General features: G+C 45.4%; 1 protein-coding gene across 1 annotated transcript; it reads right to left on the bottom strand.

Moving 5' to 3' along the window:
* Nucleotides 1-866: 866 nt before the first annotated feature.
* On the bottom strand, nt 867-19,361 carry LOC133026563 (calmodulin-regulated spectrin-associated protein 3). The gene is made up of 19 exons (XM_061093442.1): nt 19,247-19,361; nt 13,529-13,806; nt 13,306-13,446; nt 12,640-12,726; nt 12,449-12,484; nt 11,883-11,930; nt 9,980-10,118; nt 9,305-9,444; nt 8,575-8,668; nt 8,435-8,486; nt 8,227-8,288; nt 8,097-8,127; nt 5,506-7,921; nt 5,290-5,417; nt 4,914-5,200; nt 4,721-4,820; nt 3,224-3,336; nt 3,013-3,131; nt 867-2,362 (listed from the first exon to the last, which is right to left on the bottom strand). The coding sequence occupies exons 1-19, from the start codon at nt 19,359-19,361 to the stop codon at nt 2,033-2,035; spliced, it is 4,716 nt and encodes a 1,571-aa protein (XP_060949425.1). The 3' UTR covers nt 867-2,032.
* Nucleotides 19,362-19,384: the final 23 nt, after the last annotated feature.

The following is a 19,384-nucleotide window of genomic DNA, read 5'->3' as shown; positions in this document are numbered from 1 at the left end:
AGTGAAAAAATTCCCTGACCCACCCCTTTGTTTGGATCCGCCTGAAAATGTAAGGAGTTCTTCCTTGAGCCCTTTACCACCGTTTCACCAAATCTTGTGGAAATCGGTTCAGTAGTTTTTTTAAGTAATCCAAACGAATTCATCAAGATGAACAGACTGTATTAGCATTTTCTTGTTTTCTAAAAGTGACAAATGGCTTCTCAGCTCATCTGCAATGAAAATAGTGACAACTCTGATTTTGCTGCTGAGACTGAAGCTGCCTCTGAGGTCTGCAGAGTCGAACATGCGGCTCCTGAAGATTCCAAGAGAAGCTGGTTGAGATCTGCTGTTCTCAGGTCAGTCATGGTATTGACCGGCTGAGTGACTGCTGCTACCAAGCGATGGAGGCAGATTTGATTCCGCAGCACGAGGAGAAGACGTGGACAATAAAGAGAAATAATAATGAACGAGAGAAACAGTTTCATCTGTGGAGTTTAATCTGTTTGTTCGTACATGAATGCTGGTTTGAAACACACACCGATTTCATTGTTTGCACTCTGCTAAGTCCGGGGATCAGGTTCAGTCCCATTTCAACAAATCCAAAGTGTAAGGAATCCTTCATCGAATCTCGTTGGGTAGTTTCTGTTGTTAAGAAATGAAGACATCTTAAATTTCACTAAAACGTAAACAAATAAATGACAGATTTCTCTACGTGCACAGAGTTAGCAGACGGCAGATTAGCGTAACACCAGCTCGTTATCAGAAAGAAGAGACAGGAGCTAAAACCAAGTGTTTGAGACAGAGGCTGAAAAGAGGAGCTACAGCGATGGAGGGAAGTGATGTGTTTTCTGAACATTAGAACATTTAGACCTTTCCCAGTTATAACACAAATTGAAATGATTGAGCGGAATATGTCTCCTTTAACATGATGTATGAATATTTAAGGCAGGGATTTGTCATTTTCCCTTTATCGCACTTTTTCCATCCAACTAATCCACAAAGACGAAGTGAGATTGTGAACGAGAGATTCGATAAAGGATCCTTAGAGCTGAACAAAAACAGGAATTCTTAGAACCAGATGCAAAAGTGGAAACTGACGATCAGATCCCGTCCCTGACCCAGCGAGCGACAATCCACGTATTTCTAAATGTAATGTTGACACATCCTCTTCATTACACTCTCAGCTCAGCGTATAAAAGTTGTTTCGATTGGCATCTGTTGCTCACACGTATATATACTCATAATCAACATCATCAAACCACAAGCTCTTACTTTGATATCACTTGAAGCTTATATCACAGACAGTGAATAATCATTCAACCCCCGACACGTTTACAGATCTTTGACTCGGTCCAAAAAAACAAAAACAAAGTTCACCTCTGCTCCTCTGCGTCGTAAACGTATGGCTATCGCAATTCTGCAGGAACAAATGTGCTTTGATCGACCTGCTGACAAACGTTGGGTAGAAATAAACTCGAGGGTTTGTACAAAATGAAAGATTCAGTCACTCTGACACGTGAAGGCATTTTCTCTCCGGGGGTTTGGCTCAATGTATAAAACTGATTTTCTACCTCAGGAAGCCGAGAGCGGGAGCAGAGACTCATCTGATGTCTCGTGAAAGTCCCCGGGTTTATCAGTAAACAACTGAATAAAGTTTCCATTTCTTCTAAAGTTTTCAAGTTTGTACTTTAAACAATGAAAGTATAAGTAACGAGACTTTTTAAAAGTAACTCTTCGTTGTGCAATTAACCGTTAAACCTTTAAAAAACACTTTTCTTCTGGACACTCTGGACATGAGTGGGTCTGTATTCTCTGTGTTGGGGAAACAAAGTTGTGCCGTTGATGTTTTCATGCACATAACGAACGGGGGGGTAGAAATATTTTGTACATATTTTGTATTTCTAGTAAAGTCCAAGGGCAACACAGGTGTTCGCACACACATTCCTAAAAGCTTATCAGTGTGCATGTGACCTTTTTTAAAATATTCACTATATTTAGTGAGATTAAAGTGTTGTCTTCAGTCACATGTCACTGTGATGTCGTGTTAAATTCCTCACTTAGAAATAACCGCCTTCTTAGTAATGCTCGCCCTCCTGGTCCCTCCCCCCCCGGCTCCTCCTCCTCCGTGCCACAGATGACCGGGGATGGTGAAAGCATCGACGCTCATGCCCATGGTCTTAGAGGGGATGGCGCTGAACTGCTTCCTGTCCGAGCTGTACTTGTAGATGGACTCCACCTGGGCGGAGCTAATGGTCCGTGGACCCACGCCGGCCAATCGCACCAGCTCCTGGGAGTCGGGGTTCATGGTGTAAACGCCCCTGAACTGGCAGCTGGTGTCGCGGAAGAGGATGAGGAAGTGGTTGGCCGGACTCTTCTCCATCTCCTGAGGTTAAGAGGAAGAGAACAAATCATATTGGCCTTCGAGTTTTCCTCTGCATCGTCAAACATCAAAATAAATCATGAAACAATTTACTTTATCAGTTTAACTCCTTGTAGACGAATGTCGCGAATTTGCCTCAAACCCCATTCCGGTCTTTTTATCCCCCTAATGCCTGATGATGCAAATACTACACATAGCATGAAGGTATGGACGTATTCTACCGCCATCTAGTGGTCGGAGTGGAAAATACATACTAGCCCCTTGGTACTGTGCAGCAAAGTTATTTTTAGGTATTAAGCTGTATTTGAAATACTGTGATGATGGAACAGCAATAATTGTTCAGAAACATATGTTGTTATTCAATTTCAAGCAAAAGCAGCATCAATATAATAATCTACATTCCAGAGAATGAAAAATTTGTTTAATTACGGTTATGCCCCATTATGCCTAATGTCGCTAATTTGCTTCATTCCTAAATTTTATATCTATTGTATACGCTATATTGAAATTAACAATCTCCACTTAATTTAGCATCTGTATGACAGCCAAAATCACAAATAATGTTTTTTTTATATAATTGGAAATTAATTCAGGTAATAAGAGGTTAACAAATGATGATAAAAGGTTCATTGATGAATAAATTAATCCTCTACCTCAACTATCTTGTTCTTCTGTGCCTCGTTGACCTTTCCCGCCAAGCAGCAGCGAGACAGAGCGTTGTGAACGATGAATTTGTTCGACTTGAAGCTCGGTTCTTTGAAAAGCTTCGGACCTGAAAACACAAACATGTTTTTATACCACTTTGGAAATGCGTAGGAGTACTGAAGAATCGCGGTACTCCAACGCTGTAGCACTGTAGCCTACCTGTGTATTCTGGGGCGGGCGAGGTTCCATTGGACCCGCTCTCCAAGTCCTTGTCTCTGTTCTGATTGGCCAGTCGACTCGGTGTCACACAGGCCAAAGGCGACTCGGGGCGGCTGCGGGAGAGAAGACAAACAATGAGCCTCATGTCTGTGCTTCACTTGATAAGAGAAGGATTCATACATGGACCAGTGATTTAATAAACGTACAACCAATAACCTAATAACACCTGAATGAAAACAAGGTTATAAGGTAGGATTTTGACAGCAACAACATAACCACAAATCTTTGGTTTCTTTCTAAGAAATGAGTCAAGTATAAGCACTTGTACTGGGGAAGAGGTAGTTAGAACTAATTAGCACATGTTTTAGCTTCTGGATGTTAGCATGGTGAAGTGAAATTGATGGTGAAATGAAGATGTTTGTCAGACATGAACTCCAGAAAAGGTCCAGGTACAAAAGGGTCCGGACATTATTCACACATTAACAACAGAGCAGGAGTTTGTCAGGTCTGAAATCCATCCGGAACATTAAGGTGCTTAATGGCGGCTGGCAGGAAAAACACCTGAAAAATCTGTATCAACTGATTTGTGTTCTCACGATGTCCCTCAGGAAACTGTCAGGACTCCAGTGCGTGTTGACAGGATTTCAATATTTTAACTTTTGCTTTGCTGACAGAATTCTAACCAAATAAAGATAGGAGTAGTTTTAGCTACATATTATGCCTTCATACAAATGATTTTAATAACTGTTGCTGCTTGGTGTTAATCATGAACCTTTAACTTGTTCTCATTTCTAACTTCTGTATTAAAGCGTAAATCCCTTAGATTCATTCAAAATCACATAGATTTCGAGCAGCTGTCTGATTAGTTCTGGAGGTCGGACAGAGTGACTTTGTTGACTTAATTTTGTTTCGTTGTTTTGGTTTCGAGGATCCTAATGTTTACACACTCAGGATATCGTTTTGATATAGCAGAAACATAATATTCTTTGGCCCTCATAGCATCAGCTGGGTCAAGGCCTTTCAAGAAGTGAACAGGTTGCCTAGCAACTATCAAAGGAGGCGTGAGATTGGGAGATTTTGCTCCTTGTCACTTCCGTATTCAAATGCCAGGAGGATGGCCTACGCCTGCGCACTTCCGAGGAGGGAGAACGAAGATCTACTGTTATAAAACAGACAGGCGCCGGCTGTTTGGGGCGCTCTGATACGACTCGAGACTGTCCGGTACTGCTAGAGTACAGTGTGTTGGATGCCCATTGCTTTGCTGATTCATAACCTGTTCATTGCTTTCTAAATAAATACTTGATTGAACAAAACCGAGTTCGGCTCATCTTCACATATTAAGGATAAACGAACACGCCTGACAGTGTCTGGAAGCAATTTTACTGTTATGCTAATGGTAGGAATTGAGTATTAACAATGAAGCCTCTGAAGTCGTGCTAGCATCGTGGCTAAACCCTGTGTGAATGAGGCATCAGCATGTCCTGTGCAGGAGTTCACCTGTGAGCTTTCTTCGTGGCGTCACCACCAGGTTTCCTTGGCTCGTCCGTGGCTGCCAGGTTGAGGGAGGAGTGAGAGTAGACTTTGGTCAATTTAGAGCCTAAACAAAAAGACACAAAAGAGTTCGGTCAGTTAAATCATCTTCTGCAGATGTTTTTATACTTTGTTGACTTCTCTCTGTGTTGACTTTTACCAGCTGCTCCCTTGGCGGGACTCAGAGACAGGTGTGTTTCCTCTCTGGTCATGCTGCGTGGCCGAGAGCGCGTTTTCTTTGCAGAAGATCGTCCTTGATTGGGTGATTTTTGCTGCCGCAGCATTTTGTCCAGATCATCCATGATCTTGAGCTGGTGCCGCAGTGCGTGCTCCCCTCGCGTGAAGTCTCCCCACCGGGCCGGAGTAGCAGGAGGAGTGGGGGAAGGGGAGGTGGTGCCCGGAGGAGGTGTGTTGCAGGGAGACGCTCTCTTGTAAGAATCCCCGGGTCTGAGAACAGGAGAATCGGTTATTTTGACAAATTAAAAGAATCACAATCTCGGTGTCAGGCTGCTTAGATGCACGTGGTTTTGTTTCACCTGTTATCTCTCTCTCTCTCTTGCTCCTGCAGCTGTCTCCTCTTCTTTATGTCCTCTGCTCTCTTCTGCTGTCTTTCCAACAGGAGAGCTTTCTTCTGGGCCATCTCCCCCTCGCTAAGAACCTCCTCCTACAACAGCACAGGCACGTGATCAGACACCCAAAACTGTCGGGACACAATTAACGTGCATGCAAAACAAACTCCTGTTCGTTCTCACCTGAAAGAATAATCCAATTCCTCCTCTGGTTTCCAGCTCAGTCACTTCTCCACTCAGCTCTAAGGTCTCTGTCTCTCTTGTGTCCTCTTTGGTTTCCGTTGGTTCTTCTGGCAAATCCTCGGCTTCAGTTGCGTGATTCAGTTGCTCTAAAGGATCGAAGGGTTCTGGGACGGGTCCTCTTGCAGGTTCCGCAGCAGATTCCGTGTGATCGCTCATAGAATCAGAGGAGAACTCGTGCCGTTCCTCTGGCTCTCCAAGAGATGACAGTGACTCGATCAGGCTGCAGCGTTTCCCTGCGCCTGCGATGCTGAACGCCGCCGAGAGGGACAAGGTATCGCTCTCGAAGGAGCACTCGGAAGGAGCACCGGAGCTGCTGCCACACGCAGGTCTGTGATGCTCTCGTCTGGGATGTGGAGCGACCGGAAGTCCTCCGACCGCCTCCAGCTCCTCCTGCTCCAGCTCCAGGCTGAACTGGGTGGGTGTCTCGCTGGAGCCGGTTTCTGAGGTGCTCTCATCCGGCTGTGGCTGCTGGGCGGGCTGAGGGAATTCCTGAGGAGTCTTCGGACCACCGATACGGAAGGAAGAGGAGGTTTGATCCCGACACTTGCTCGGGGACACACGGCGCAGGTGGGGGATGGTGTCGACGGTCTGGGTCGTCGTCAACACGCGACAGCTAGGGAACTTGAGTTCGGAAGGCCGTGGGTGGGGCCGTTGGTTTTGGGGGCGCTGCTGGTGTTTGGGGCTGCGCGGCGTGGAGGAGGCGTGGATCTTGGTGCGAGGAGCAGGGCAGGAGGAGGAGATGATGGTTTTGGGCGAGGTGGAGAGAGCGTGAGAGCGTCGTGACGGAGAGGAGGCGGAGGGGAGAGTGGGAGCAGCTGGGATCACCCAAGCTTTGGTGTTGGTCTTGGTAGAAGTCTTTGTCGGGGTTCTGGGTGGAGTCCTGGTTGGTGTGTGGGGGGGGGTTCTGGGTGGAGTCTTGAGGTTGCTTCTAGCTGTCGACTTTGCACTGGTCTTGGATGCATTCCTGGGTCTTTGGTTGCTCATGAGCTGCTGCTGCTGCTCTGTAAGTTTCTGCATGTCCTTCTGCAGCGACTGCAGAGCTTCACTCAGTTTCTGCACCACCTCGTTGTACTCCACAATCACACCTTCACCTCCTTTCTCCTTTTCTGCCCCTTTCTTGCTTTCGATAGAGAATGTGACCTGCTTCTCCAACCGAGGAGGGTTGGAAACAGATGGCTTCTCTTTCTCCTTATCTCCATCTTTTTCTTTCTCTGTCTTTTCTTTCTCCTCCTTCTCCTCCTCCTTTTTCAGTTGCTCCTCCATGCACGTGAGGCGCTCCTCCAGGGTGAAAGTATCCTCCCCTGCTCCCTCTCCTCCTCCTTGCTCTTTCTTTAGTTGGAGGAAAGCAGTTTTCCCAAGCCTCTGTCTGTGTTTGGCAAAGATGGCTTCGATGCGTCTTTTTTGGGCTTCAATACTTTTCCGTTTTTCCTCCAGACGAGCCCCCAGCTCCCAGGCCTCAGAGCCGGGTTCGGGACCCCTGGGGCCGGGGCTGTCCTGGGGTCCAGGTGCTCCCGCTGGGGTTGAAGGCGTCTGTGGAGTTCCTGGGGTTGTTGGTGTCGCAGCAGAGGCAGACTCCTCTCCAGCAGCAGCAGGATGTCTTCTTCTGCTGTCTCGCCGCTCAGCAAAGCTTGTCATTCGTGGACTGTTGCTGTTGCTGTGGTTTCCCTGGCGACCGTTACTGGGTCGCATGTTACCGGGCGCATTTCTCGGGCCATCGTCGGATGCTTCAGAGGAGTCGACGCTGCCGTCTCGTAGAACAGAATCGTCATCACGTGACATATCGGAGCTCCGCCCTGGTCTCTCCCTCCTCTCTCTCCTCCCTTGCCTTACAGTGTCACCCGCCTCTCCCCCGGCCGGCCGGTGGAGGATCCCCGATCGACAGGGAGCAGAGCTGCTGAGCTCAGGATTCTTTTCCTCAGGGGAGTGCAGGAAAAAACCAGCAGGAGCTCCCTCGGGACGCAACCTGGGCTCTGGCCGTCCTCCCAACACCCCTCTTCCAACCTTCTCGGGCGTCCTTCCCTTCTTCCGATCTTTGCTGTTGGGAGTATGAACCGCCTGTAGCGCCTCCTCGATGGTCGGCAGCTCCCCTAGTGGTGCCGTGTGAGCGTACGGCCCCCAGGAGGAGCGCTGCGATGGGGCCGAGGCGCTGACCAGGTGGCTGAGGTCCTCCGGAGGGCTGTACGGAACCCGAGTCATCCCAGCCGCGGTCACCGGCTCGGTCATGGCAGGGATGCCGGCGGTGAGGCTGTCAGTGCTGACGGAGCGAAAGACAGAATCTATTGGGTTTCCCATGACAATGTCAACATCACTGTCCAGCCCAAATGGGATGCTGAAAGTCACTGCTGAGAGAGGACGACTGCGGAGGGTTGGGTGATGATGGAGGGATGGACCGATGGATGGATTCACGAGGCAATATGGAAAAAGCAGAAACCACAGAAGCCAAAGTAAGAAGATTTAGAAATTAAGATAAAACATGAGAGCAACACAACGTTTACCATAAAAATAACACAGAAGCTTTTAAATGCATCTACCTGATTTGTTTCTTTGTCCAACTTTTGTTTTCTGAAAAGACATAAAAAGAGTAAAGTAGAAATAATATATGGTTAATAATAATGGTTGATTGATTTTAAAGGAATCAATCTCGTGCTCTGTTTTTCTTACCCGGTGACACCGGAGAGGAGATGGGCACAAAGGGTTGTTTGAAGATAAAGGAAGGAGAGCCGCTGAAAACCAGGACAATCAAAACAAACCTCAGATGTAAGTTCCTGATAACAATGTGTTACAGGTTTGATTCTAAGCATAAAACTTTATATCTAGTAACTCTATAAGGCAGGATTTCATGGTCAACCCTTTATTGTGCTTCTCGTACCTGTTGCTGTTTCCACTGACAGGACTTGTACAGTCCAGGAAACATGAGATGTCTGAAAGACACAGAGGATTCAGAGGCTGATATTTACAGTATTTATCAAACATCAACAATATGACAGAATATGACAATCACTCAGAGACCTGTGAGGTCGATGGGTTGTAGGGTCTGAACGAAATCCGGCTTCTTGACCTCGAACCAGTCCAACAGCTCTGCTATGAAGCTCATGATGTTCAGCTGAGAGAAAGAGAAAAAAGACAGAGACAGACACGTGAGATGAGATTTCAGAGGAAGGAAAGCAGCAACTCCGTGTCTGTTCATGCAGCTGAAAACACGAGTGAACACCAACATCACAGATATCTAACAGACAGATGTTAACACAGTCAACAGGTGTGTTAACATCTGTAACTCCCATAACACGATTCTAATGCTGGAGATTTTTGGTTTGAAAGCCATAACCAGGCTGATTAAACTCCTCTTTAACTCATGACTTGTAAATCACAGCACATATTACCTTCAATACTTTATAACAAATAATAACAAATTATCAAGATTATAATCACAAGGTTTATAATAAATTAAATTGTAGCTGAATAATCAAACTGGTTGTCTTATTACTTACCAACTATAACACCCAACCCCAATTCTAGAAAAAAAACCTGTCCACAAATTAAACATAACCATAACCTTCACCAACCTTCACCTAACTCTCCTCTCACCCTTTGTCACTGATTGAGAGACAAACTTTATTTGATGCAATCAATTATTTCCACAGAATAACCAGAATCTGACAGCAGCTGCAGGGTTGAAGGTTGACACAACATTTGTTAAAGTTAAAAACCAGAACTTAATTTAGAATATCACGATGCTTACATGAAGAACAGGAGGAGCGTAGAGCAGGTCCTCCACAGCCAGGGGGCAGCAGCTCTGTAAACTGCTCTCACTAAGCTCTCTGATCAGCTGCAGGTTGTAGAGACTGTCGGCCACGGACATGGTGTCTTTCAGACACACGTCTGCAAGAGAACAGCAAGTTTACACATGTTGTTGTTTAACATCTGTGTGCATTTGTGTGTCAGAAGGTTAAATCCAATATAATTTTTTCAACTCAAACTAAGTCTATCAACGTGTCGTCCCGCTCACTGAACTGAAACACAACTCAACGCCCGATATTACCCTTGATCCCCGGCTTCCTGAACCAGAAGAGCTGAAATCCACCAAACTCTGTTTAGAGATCTTCACATTTTAAAGGTTTCCTGCTGAATATTGGATATAAACGCTGTTTTTTAATAACTCATTATCATTTGATTCTATTTCCTTTTCAAGTTATTTAATATTTTTCCCTATTTTGATTTTACCAATTTACATATGGTCCTTTTTACTTTAAAAGCACTTTGGCTCAGCTCTGACTTGACTTGTTCTTTTTTTGAATGATGGATCTGTCATTTACACTGTTGAGAGTTTGGAAGCATCCAGATATTAATAATGAACATGTGAGTGTGTGTTATCATGTGTGTGTGAGTGTGTTATCGTGTGTATGAGTGTGTGTACCCTCTAGAGGCAGCAGGCTTGGGCAGTAGTAGTGCAGCACAGCAGCTATAGCGCAGCCATTAGACAGATCCTTGACCGCAGAAACCAGAGGGAAAGTGGGAGTGAGCTTAGACAGCACTTTGTCCTTCCTGTAACGGATCTAGAGACGAGAGAGAGATAGAGGAAAGGGAAATAGGGAGATGAGAGAGAGAGAGAGAAGAGGAAGAAAAAGAGGAAGAGTTGTGCAACCACAAGGAAAGAAGGAGATATCATGAAGATGCAGTAAAATACCACAGATATGAAAATAGATAAAAAGCCCAAAAAGTTAGAAATAAACGTAAAACCAGAAACTATCGTCCAAGTGCAGCCAAACTCCAGGAAAACCGCAAATAGAAGAAAACCGACAAAAACAAAGCGCAAGACCAGTGATGCCTGAGGTAAGAAACATTTGCGCACACACACACAGACACACACACAGACACACACACACACCAACCAGAAGGTGCAGTGCAAAGGTAAAAAAGAGGCGATACAAAAAAAACTGGATTAAAAAAACGAGGAAAAATGTGTCAGTGATTATAAGTGAAAATGAAAGTTTCCTCCGGTGTCCATGCAGCAGAAACAGGCACTGACGACACTGTGATCCCTCACTTCTACTTTTGCTCTTTTACACACAAACAGTGCATGAACACAACTTGTGATGTTGTGCAGCCGTGTTGCAGGAGTACAAGGAGGAAAAGTTCTGTTTCACAGATTAACACCCGGTCTCGTGGTGCCTCCTATAACATGGCTTGGTAGCACACACTTAAAGAAAAGTAGTGAAACACAAATATGGATAAATAGTGTTACAATCTGATGAGGTTTAAATGATCCATCCAAACCTCGGGGTTGGACTGGCAACTAGTTAGCCGTCGGTTAGTTGGTTATTGGACGACAGCGTGGGGGGGGAGGTGTGGCGATTGGTCAGTCTGTCGTACCCCTTTTCCACCAAGGCAGGTCAAGGGTCTGCACCTCGTCTAGAACCGGCTCTTTGTGTTTTGACAGCCAAACAACGAGCTCAGGGCCTTAATTAGATCTTTATTATCACCCATAATATTTTAACCATCCATGGTAGACTTACTTAAAGTTAAGAGACTGTGAAAAATCACGATTACGCTCCTGTAGAAGCCACAAGTCAGATTGAAATCAACTTTGTTTCAGTAAAAACGTGTTTTCAAAGAGAAGAACTACACTACCCACAATCCTCAGATGTAATGGCGACGTCTCTGTTACAGTGGAAATGTTTACTGCGAAAATCATGTCGGTTAAAATCGGATCATTCAGCATTTCTACACCAGGTTACAAAAGTATAAACTATAGGGAAAGTCTGGTTAAATATAAAAAAGAAGTGGGTGGACAGGGATAATTTGCAATGGTTTATGGGATGTGTAGTTTCCTTCACTCTCAAAATAAGGTACCTTTTCCTTATTTTCAGTTTTCCAATCTTTTTTTGCAATGAATCAAAAGTTTTAACGATTGATCTCGTAGCCGGTCGGCCTGGTTAAGGTGGGAATGGGAAATTTAATTCCGTAACCAAAGGTGTTCTAAAAGTAGGTGGTGGAGCTTTTTAAATAAACAAAGATTATGTCGCGTGTCGTCTGCAAAGAATATTTCCAACTGTTCAGATTCCAGTGTTCGTTTGCAATTCAACGAGCAGTGACACCACTGTTGATATTGTGCATGAGTTGTGGAAATCAGAGGCGTACACAGTAGTGACGTATACAGTGAAGTAATGTTGTGGTTCTATAAGGATCTTTCCTACAATGACGGTTTTGCCCGAGCACCAGGTTCACGTTGGAGGAAAAGGGGCGTCGGTCAGTCGAGTGTGTTGCTACGGGAGACGAGGAGGATGAGGGTGAGATAAGAGCGAGGTGTTATACGTTACCACTGGCGGCTTATTCCCCGACTCCTTCAAACAAAAAGCGATAGCATGCTGGATGGGGTGGGGAGGATGGCAGAGAGAGGGAAACAAGCATAAATGACAAGGGGGCTCGGTCATCATGGGAACCGCCACACCCACAGAGTCACATGGTACTGCTCAGGAAGAGAGGAGCGACGGAGGGAGGAGGAGGAGGAGGAGGAGAGGAAGGGGGGCAAACAAAGGGGGACGCAGATGTATTTAAATAACCAGCGAGGAAGGAACTTCACCTCCCTCCCTCGCTCTGCTCCAACATCTCCTCCTCCCTCCTGCGCTCTCTGGGCAGTTTGAGATGAAACCGATGACTGAACGTGACAGAGACAGAAGACGCCTCAGTGTCCACAGCAGCATCAGTTGGTAACAATCATAGAATTCATCATTAACAGGACACGTCAGAGGCTGAAAAGGTCGAACACCTCACGGCACAGACACAGAAACAGAGAGTGGCATTTCCAGCAGGCACAGTAATGTCAGCCGCAGCCGATGGACACACTCAGAGAGGAGGACAGACGGGCGGAGAGGAGGACACTTACTGGGACTAGTTTCCAGTACCAGCGGTTGGATGGACACTGGCCGAGAGCACGGGTGAGAAACAAAACCAGTTGGGAGGAAACAGAGAAGCAGAGCGAGGTCGATGTTAGAAGCTCGAGCAACAGAAGCAATGAGAGACATGTGCTGAATGGTCCTCATGCATGTGAGTGTGTGTGTGTGTGTGTGTGTTTACCGTGTCCTGGACCGACTGCAGGTCCGTGCACGTCTGGGATCTGAGCGGCTCTTCTTCTTCTGTGCTTTCCCTCAACTTCTGGTTCAGCTGTGAGAACAAGATGACGGCTGTTAAAGGATGAATTCAATTCAAATACAAAATTTAACTCGAAGGTCAACAGTCTCCTCATGAAACCACGTTTACATTCATTCAGATTTGGATTTGGATCTGCACCAAATTGCAAAAACATCATATCTCGCAAAGTTAAGGAAAGCGAAAAAAGAATCCTGTCCCCTCATCCACATCTACACTAACATTTGATGGGTTCTTCTCTGACCCATAATGCATCATCATCACAAGTTTCGTGATAATCTGTCAAGTAATTTTTGCAAAATCCTGCTGACAAATAAACAAACAGACAAAAACAGAACTTCCTTGGCAATAAGAAAACACATAAATAAAAATGGTAAGAACTACACCAAACAAACTAAACTAATACACTAAGACAAGACAGGATAATAAGTTATAAGTCCCACACAGTGAAATTTCCATTGTTACAGCAGAATATAAAGAAATATATATGTATATACATGTAATACTTACCATTGTATTGAAACATTCAAAGTATAGGAACAAATACATAGAGTGTGAACAGGATATAGAATCAGGACAGAAAGTGAGTCTCACCCTGTTGACCCAGAAGAGCAGCGCGTTTTCCCACGGAGACAAGACGCCCATCTGCCCCGCCTCCACCGCCATCTTAACCCGGCCCACCGTCTCTTCAGCTGCCAGTGACATCAGAGAGTCAATCAGGGCCAGGTGGGACTTCTGCACCAATCAGAGACAAGATTTAACTCCTCAGCCTCTTTGACTGACAGCGAGAACACGAGTTGAACTACAGAACACGCACCGTCTTGATGGGGACGCTGCTCAGGTCCTCCTCTGTGACGTCTACTTCCTGGACCCTGGCAGCGAAACCCTTCTTGATGAGGAGCTGCAGGAGGGCGGAGTTGTCGGCGGGCGACCCCTGCACCGCGGGCCCGGAGACCCCGTGTGCCTGGGCGAGCAGGGCCTGGGCTCGGCAGTAGATCTCCGGGGACACGAGCAGCTTGGAGACGGCCGGCTTCAGGTGCTCCTGCTTCCACTGGTCCTTGTAGAGCGGCTCCCGGAACTCCACGGGGACGTTCTCTGCAGAGAGGAGACGGAGCAGTGAGGATTTGTATTCATGAAGCGTGATTGGTGCATTGTTTCAACTACGATACTATGCAGACATTCAGGATCCCCAGAGGATGAATCCTACTGACTTTTTCCTCCGGTGACAACACGAAATTGATGTTTCTGGATTAATCTCAGACCACCACAACATTTGGTTCACATATTCATGATCCTCAGAGGATGCATCCTACTACCTTTGAGCTTAACTTGAGCTTTACCTGCAGGTTGTCACTTTTTTCATTCAGTGAAGTATCTCAACATCCACTTTTGAACGGCCACAACATTTTATACTGACAAAATTGTGTTCATACATTCATGGTTCCCACATGATGAATCACACAGACTTTAACGACCCCCTACTTTTTCTTTCCCAATATCCTGTTGTTCCTATTTGTGTTTTGAATTGTGGTTTGTTGAAAAGCCAAATATTTAGATCTATTCAGGACGAACATTTCAATTTGTTCAATTATTTCCTTTAAATAGCTTTAAAACTAATACTATAAAATTAAAGAACAGATATCCTGGGACACAGATCCAGGAATTATTTTAACAATTTTCTTTATCATTGTGAGAAAGTGATTTATACCAGGTGTTTTACCAGGTAAATAATTCATGGATCTTGATGACAATAATCAGGCATAAGGATCTAATATCTACGAGTCTGGTTTTAATTCAAGGGGATTAAACTGCTACTGAGTTTGTATAATTTGTTTACAGATGTCAAAGTAAACTAGAAATTAATTTGAAGTTTCAGCTAAGTTGGATGTGACTCCGCATGTGAAGAGTTAAGTGTTTGTCAGTGTTTTTGTTTTCTTTTGTCTGTTTTGTATTTTTTTATGTCATTTTCACATGATTTTACTATATTATCTTGACGCTGTATTTTTCATTTCAGAGAAAAACATTCTAACAAACCAGTAGTTTGAAAAAAATCCCCTGGAGTCTGCCTGTGCCTCGAGGGAGTTAGAGATGCAGTTATCTTAAGTCAGGAAGTGAGAGCTGCATGCATGCAGAGGAAGCGCCGTGTTTTCATGCTCCAGCTGAGAATGAATATTTCAGTGGATGGACGGAGCGAGTGGAGAGAATCCAAACAATCATTACGAGGAGAAACACAACCATGAAGCGGTTTATGATGCAGACACAAGAGATCTCCTGCAGATATAGGAGGTGGGAAGGGTGAGTCAGCTCCTCTGCATCGTTCCCTGAGAAGGAAAGAAACACCTTCTCCAACTCCACAGCACAGAAACACTTCGTAGAGGCCTCATCCCGTGTGGAAAAGGTCACGGAGGTCACACAGGCTCCACTGCTCTGACCGAGAAACCTCAGAAAGTAAAGTGAAGAAGTTTCCTCACAGTGGAGAACAGGCTACGAGGAGAAGGGACAGAGTCTGACTGCAGGAGAGGATAATACCATCATCTGCATGAACAGCTCAGCTCAGAGAGGTCATGTGTGTGTGTGTGTGTGTGTGTGTGTGTGTGTGTGTGTGTGTGTGTGTGTGTGTGTGTGTGTGTGTGTGTGTGTGTGTGTGTGTGTGTGTGTGTGTGTGTGTGTGTGTGTGTGTGTGTGTGTGTGTGTGTGTGCATGTCAAGTCATCTTTGAAGCTCAGTAACACACACTCTCCTCACTGACCCATATTCCAGCTCCACAGCCCCTGGACGACCACTGGAGATTGAAGTGGATTTCTTTAAGTGATTATCAGAGTCTCTTCCTGCAGTCGAGTCTCTTTCCCTCTCTTAGTCATTTCTTTTCTCCTCCTTTTCCTCCTTCATCGTTCTGCCCATAAACATCTAGGACTCACACAGAATCTGTGAAACTTCCCTTATGGTCATTTCACCTCCACTAACAAGGTTTTGTTTTAGGAACTGAATTTTCACTTTCGTTGCAATTAGAGGTTTTTGACGATTTCTCAGATTTCTCAGATTTCTCAGAGAATAAAATCTGTCATATTTAGGGGACAGGTATTTATGAGAGTGAAATTTGGTGCAGATCCAAATAGATCTGGATCAGCTGGCCTCTCAGCTCCTGGTGGTTTTCTTTGGTGTGATAAGAGCCTGAAGAATCATCATCACCAAACATCTCTGTTTCTGTTTCTGCTGGAGTTTTCAAACTAAAAAGGGGCGTGTCCTCACTTCTCTGTAACTCCAGTCAGAAGAAGTTCAGTATTTATAATCGATCTTTTCCAGTTTGACTCGACCACTAAAACCACTTTACAGAACAGTTTTCACACAGGGCATCTATGTGCAGCACTTTCTCCATGAGATCAGTATCTTGCCCGAAGAACCTTCAGGATCCGAAGCTGGAAAGACTGGGATTCGAACCACCGACTGTTGGGAGGATAACCGCTCTCCCCCCTCAGCCACAGACACAAATCTGTAGCAGAGTTGATGTCTTTTCAAAGGAACACTTCGGATGTAGTTTCATTCTCGTTTCTTCATGAAACTGGAACACCTCTACTCGTCCTTTCTTTCTTCTGCCAGAGAGAAGTTGTGTCTCTGTGTCACCACACAAACATCAGTGTGAGCACACACTCCTCTGCAGTGTGACACACACACACACACTGTGTTAAAGGGGCTGAGGCCTCGTTGTCGTTCTCACTTGGCAGCGCTGGGAGGAAGTAGGACTGCCGTCACTATGGGAACAGTGGGAATTGGACTGGACTGCAGAGAAGGACTAACCCACTTAGTGTCATTTCATCTGGAGGCAGCAGAACCAGGCCTGAGCAGCTGAGACAAAACAACAGCTCTCATCTAAATCTCCCTGTCACAACATCCTAACACATGAACACACATGTTCAGGAGCTTAACACGTCTCATTATGAGCTGATTTCTTTCTCCATTAGGCCACTTGATGAATTGTTTCATCAATAACACGTCACAGGACGCTGGAAAGGGCCGTGATAGATGTGCAGAGGAAAAGCTTTTTAAATGATGGTTAGTCTGAAACACAAAGATTCTACGTTAACACACAGAGGAAAAACCACCAGGCCTCGTAATGCTGAGATGGAAATCAGTGTTTGACATTTAAACTTGATTAAAAAGCGTCAGAAAGGTCGACTCACACTCTTTATATAACTCAATCGTGCACAAAGCTTTCTGCAGCCTATTGTATTTATGCCATTTCATCCTGGTGCAGTTGAGATGTCATCTACGAGTTAGATTTCAATATGAGATTAACTGTGTGTTTTCGTTCTAGGATCTTAACCTTGTTTGTTTGTTAATCAGTTTGCAGGATGAAAGAAAAACAATAAAACACCACAAAGCTCGGTGGAAGTATGAAGAACGTGTCAGGGACGAATACTCAGTGATGTAATTTCCTGGTTAAATAAAGTTTTACGATACAGAGAAGCCTGATTGCCTCATTTATCCCTCTGTGTTTATTAGTGACGTGGACAAATCTAACAATAAGAAAACAGGAAGAAGTTATTCTTTTTTTGGCCTTTCATCCAACCATCTATTATCTGTACCATCTGGGGGGTCGCCAGCCAATCACAGGGCAGCATACAAACACCAGCAACCATTCAGGCTCACATTCACATCCAGTTAACCTGAGCTGCTTGTCTTTGGACTGTGGGAAGAAGAACTCCACTGAGACAAACTGGAATTCAAAACAGGAACCTTCCAAATGCCACCCACTTGTCCACTGTGCCGCCCCTCCTCTGCTCATGTCAAGTATAATCAATCAGTGCTCTTTCCCCCTCTGTGCCTCTATTAAAATTGTATGAGGCAGCCGCTCTGACCAGTTGACAGCGATGAAGACGAGGAAGGCTCCCTGCTGGGAGGAGGCTTCCAGCTCGTCTCTCCTCTCGTGTCACAGACTCGTCCACTGACTCGTCCACTGACTCGTCCACTGACTCGTCCACTGGACACAAACACAACCTGAAGCTCTGGAACCGGCAGCAGAACACAACGTGGATCGTTACATAAAGTGGGTTTAGTGAGGAGCTCCAGAGTGACATCACAGTGTGAGTCAGCAGAACTTGCAGACCTGCTGTTTCATCATCCATCATTCATCCACTCATCATCCATTCATACATCATGTATCATTCATCCATTCATCATTCATAGATCATCCACTCATCCTTCATCCATCCATCATCTCAAACTAGATTTTCGGTTTTCTATCATTAGAATAACATTTAAATTAGGTTTTGAAGCATTTGCTTGCAAAGGGAGGAACCATCATTTAATTCCTTCTGTCTTTTCATCCTCCCTTCTTTCTTTCTTTCTTTCTTTCTTTCTTTCTTTCTTTCTTTCTTTCTTTCTTTCTTTCTTTCTTTCCTCTTTCTTAACTCTTTCCTTCCTTCTTTCTTAGTTCATTTCTTTCCTTCCTTCCTTCCTTCCTTTCCTCTTTCTAAACTCCTTCCTTCCTTCTTTCTTAATATATTTCTTTCTTTCTTCCCCTCTCTCTCTCTCTCTCTCTCTCTCTCTCTCTCTCTCTCTCTCTCTCAGTCTCTCTCTCTCTCTCTGTCTCTTCATTTCACTCCATATCATACTGATGAATAAACTGATCAATAACGATAACTGGAGGACTTTGCAGTGATGTCATCCAACACAACACAACCACAGACTGAAGAAAGAGACTCACACACATGAATCAGAACCTGACCCAACAATACCATCTCCACACACACACACACACACACACACACACACACACACACACACACACACACACACACACACACACACACACACACACACACACACACAAAAGTGAATTATCTCAGTGAGAATAACCTGCTTTACATTTAAACTTCTGCAGGTTGTCTTGAATCCGTCCTGCCTGTCTCTCACGCTGACCTCTGACCTCTGACCTCCCATTGAATTTGATGCATTTGCAGTTTTCACCACAGAACAAAAACTCTCCATTGTCTCACGTGTCACCTTCACTTCCCTGTGTGCGTGTGTGTGTAACACTGACACAAATATTATGCTGTGCTCTGACCCATTTACACACACATCACCTATAGCTGCAAAACACTGTGCATTGGTTATGATTAATTGAGTGTGTGTGTGTGTGTGTTTGTGTGTGTGTGTGTGTGTGTGTGGTGTTGCATGGAGAACCCCTCCACAGGCCTGAGGAAGCGGATCTCTTTGTTGCACTGCGGTGATGACAGCCTCCTCCATCCCGCACCATCAGGAGAATCCTCCCGGGGGGAAGAACCGCACATTCACGTCACTAATTACCCGAGGATCGACCTCATGGTGCGGGAACAATGACGCTGCATGGACCGGGCAGGTGGAGCACCGGAACCCCGGGATGAGGATGGATGAGGATGGATGAGGAGCGGCTGGATGCTGGAGGTTTCATCCCCCAAATAGAACCGAGAGAAGCCTCCAGCCTCCAGCTCCAGAGCTCCGGGGATGGAGGATGAGCTGCCCCGCCCAAAGCGAGCAGGCTTCGGGGTGTGATGTACCTGCAGAGCCGTACGACTTCGACAGCAGCCACCGGACACTGGCGCACATCTTGGCCCGGCTGATGTCGTACTGGTCCAGGGGTTTGATCTCCGGCACCGGGCAGGTCCTCTTCATCGCGCCGGGAGAGTCCTCCATGG

This window comes from Limanda limanda, chromosome 2 (assembly GCF_963576545.1).
Source record: "Limanda limanda chromosome 2, fLimLim1.1, whole genome shotgun sequence".
Taxonomy (NCBI): domain Eukaryota; kingdom Metazoa; phylum Chordata; class Actinopteri; order Pleuronectiformes; family Pleuronectidae; genus Limanda; species Limanda limanda.
Note: the sequence above shows the minus strand (reverse complement) of the source record. Positions and strands in the feature narration are given on the sequence as shown.

What these genes read in the sequence shown, in the direction of transcription:
- LOC133026563 (XM_061093442.1), bottom strand. Translation starts at nt 19,361, where the DNA reads ATGAAGAGGACCTGCCCGGTGCCGGAGATCAAACCCCTGGACCAGTAC. An exon ending in GCAGCGTCCCCATCAAGACG is followed by an intron (nt 13,447 to 13,528) that starts GTGCGTGTTCTG and finishes TGATTGGTGCAG; the next exon opens with AAGTCCCACCTGGCCCTGAT. An exon ending in GGTACTGGAAACTAGTCCCA is followed by an intron (nt 11,931 to 12,448) that starts GTAAGTGTCCTC and finishes CACCCCATCCAG; the next exon opens with CATGCTATCGCTTTTTGTTT.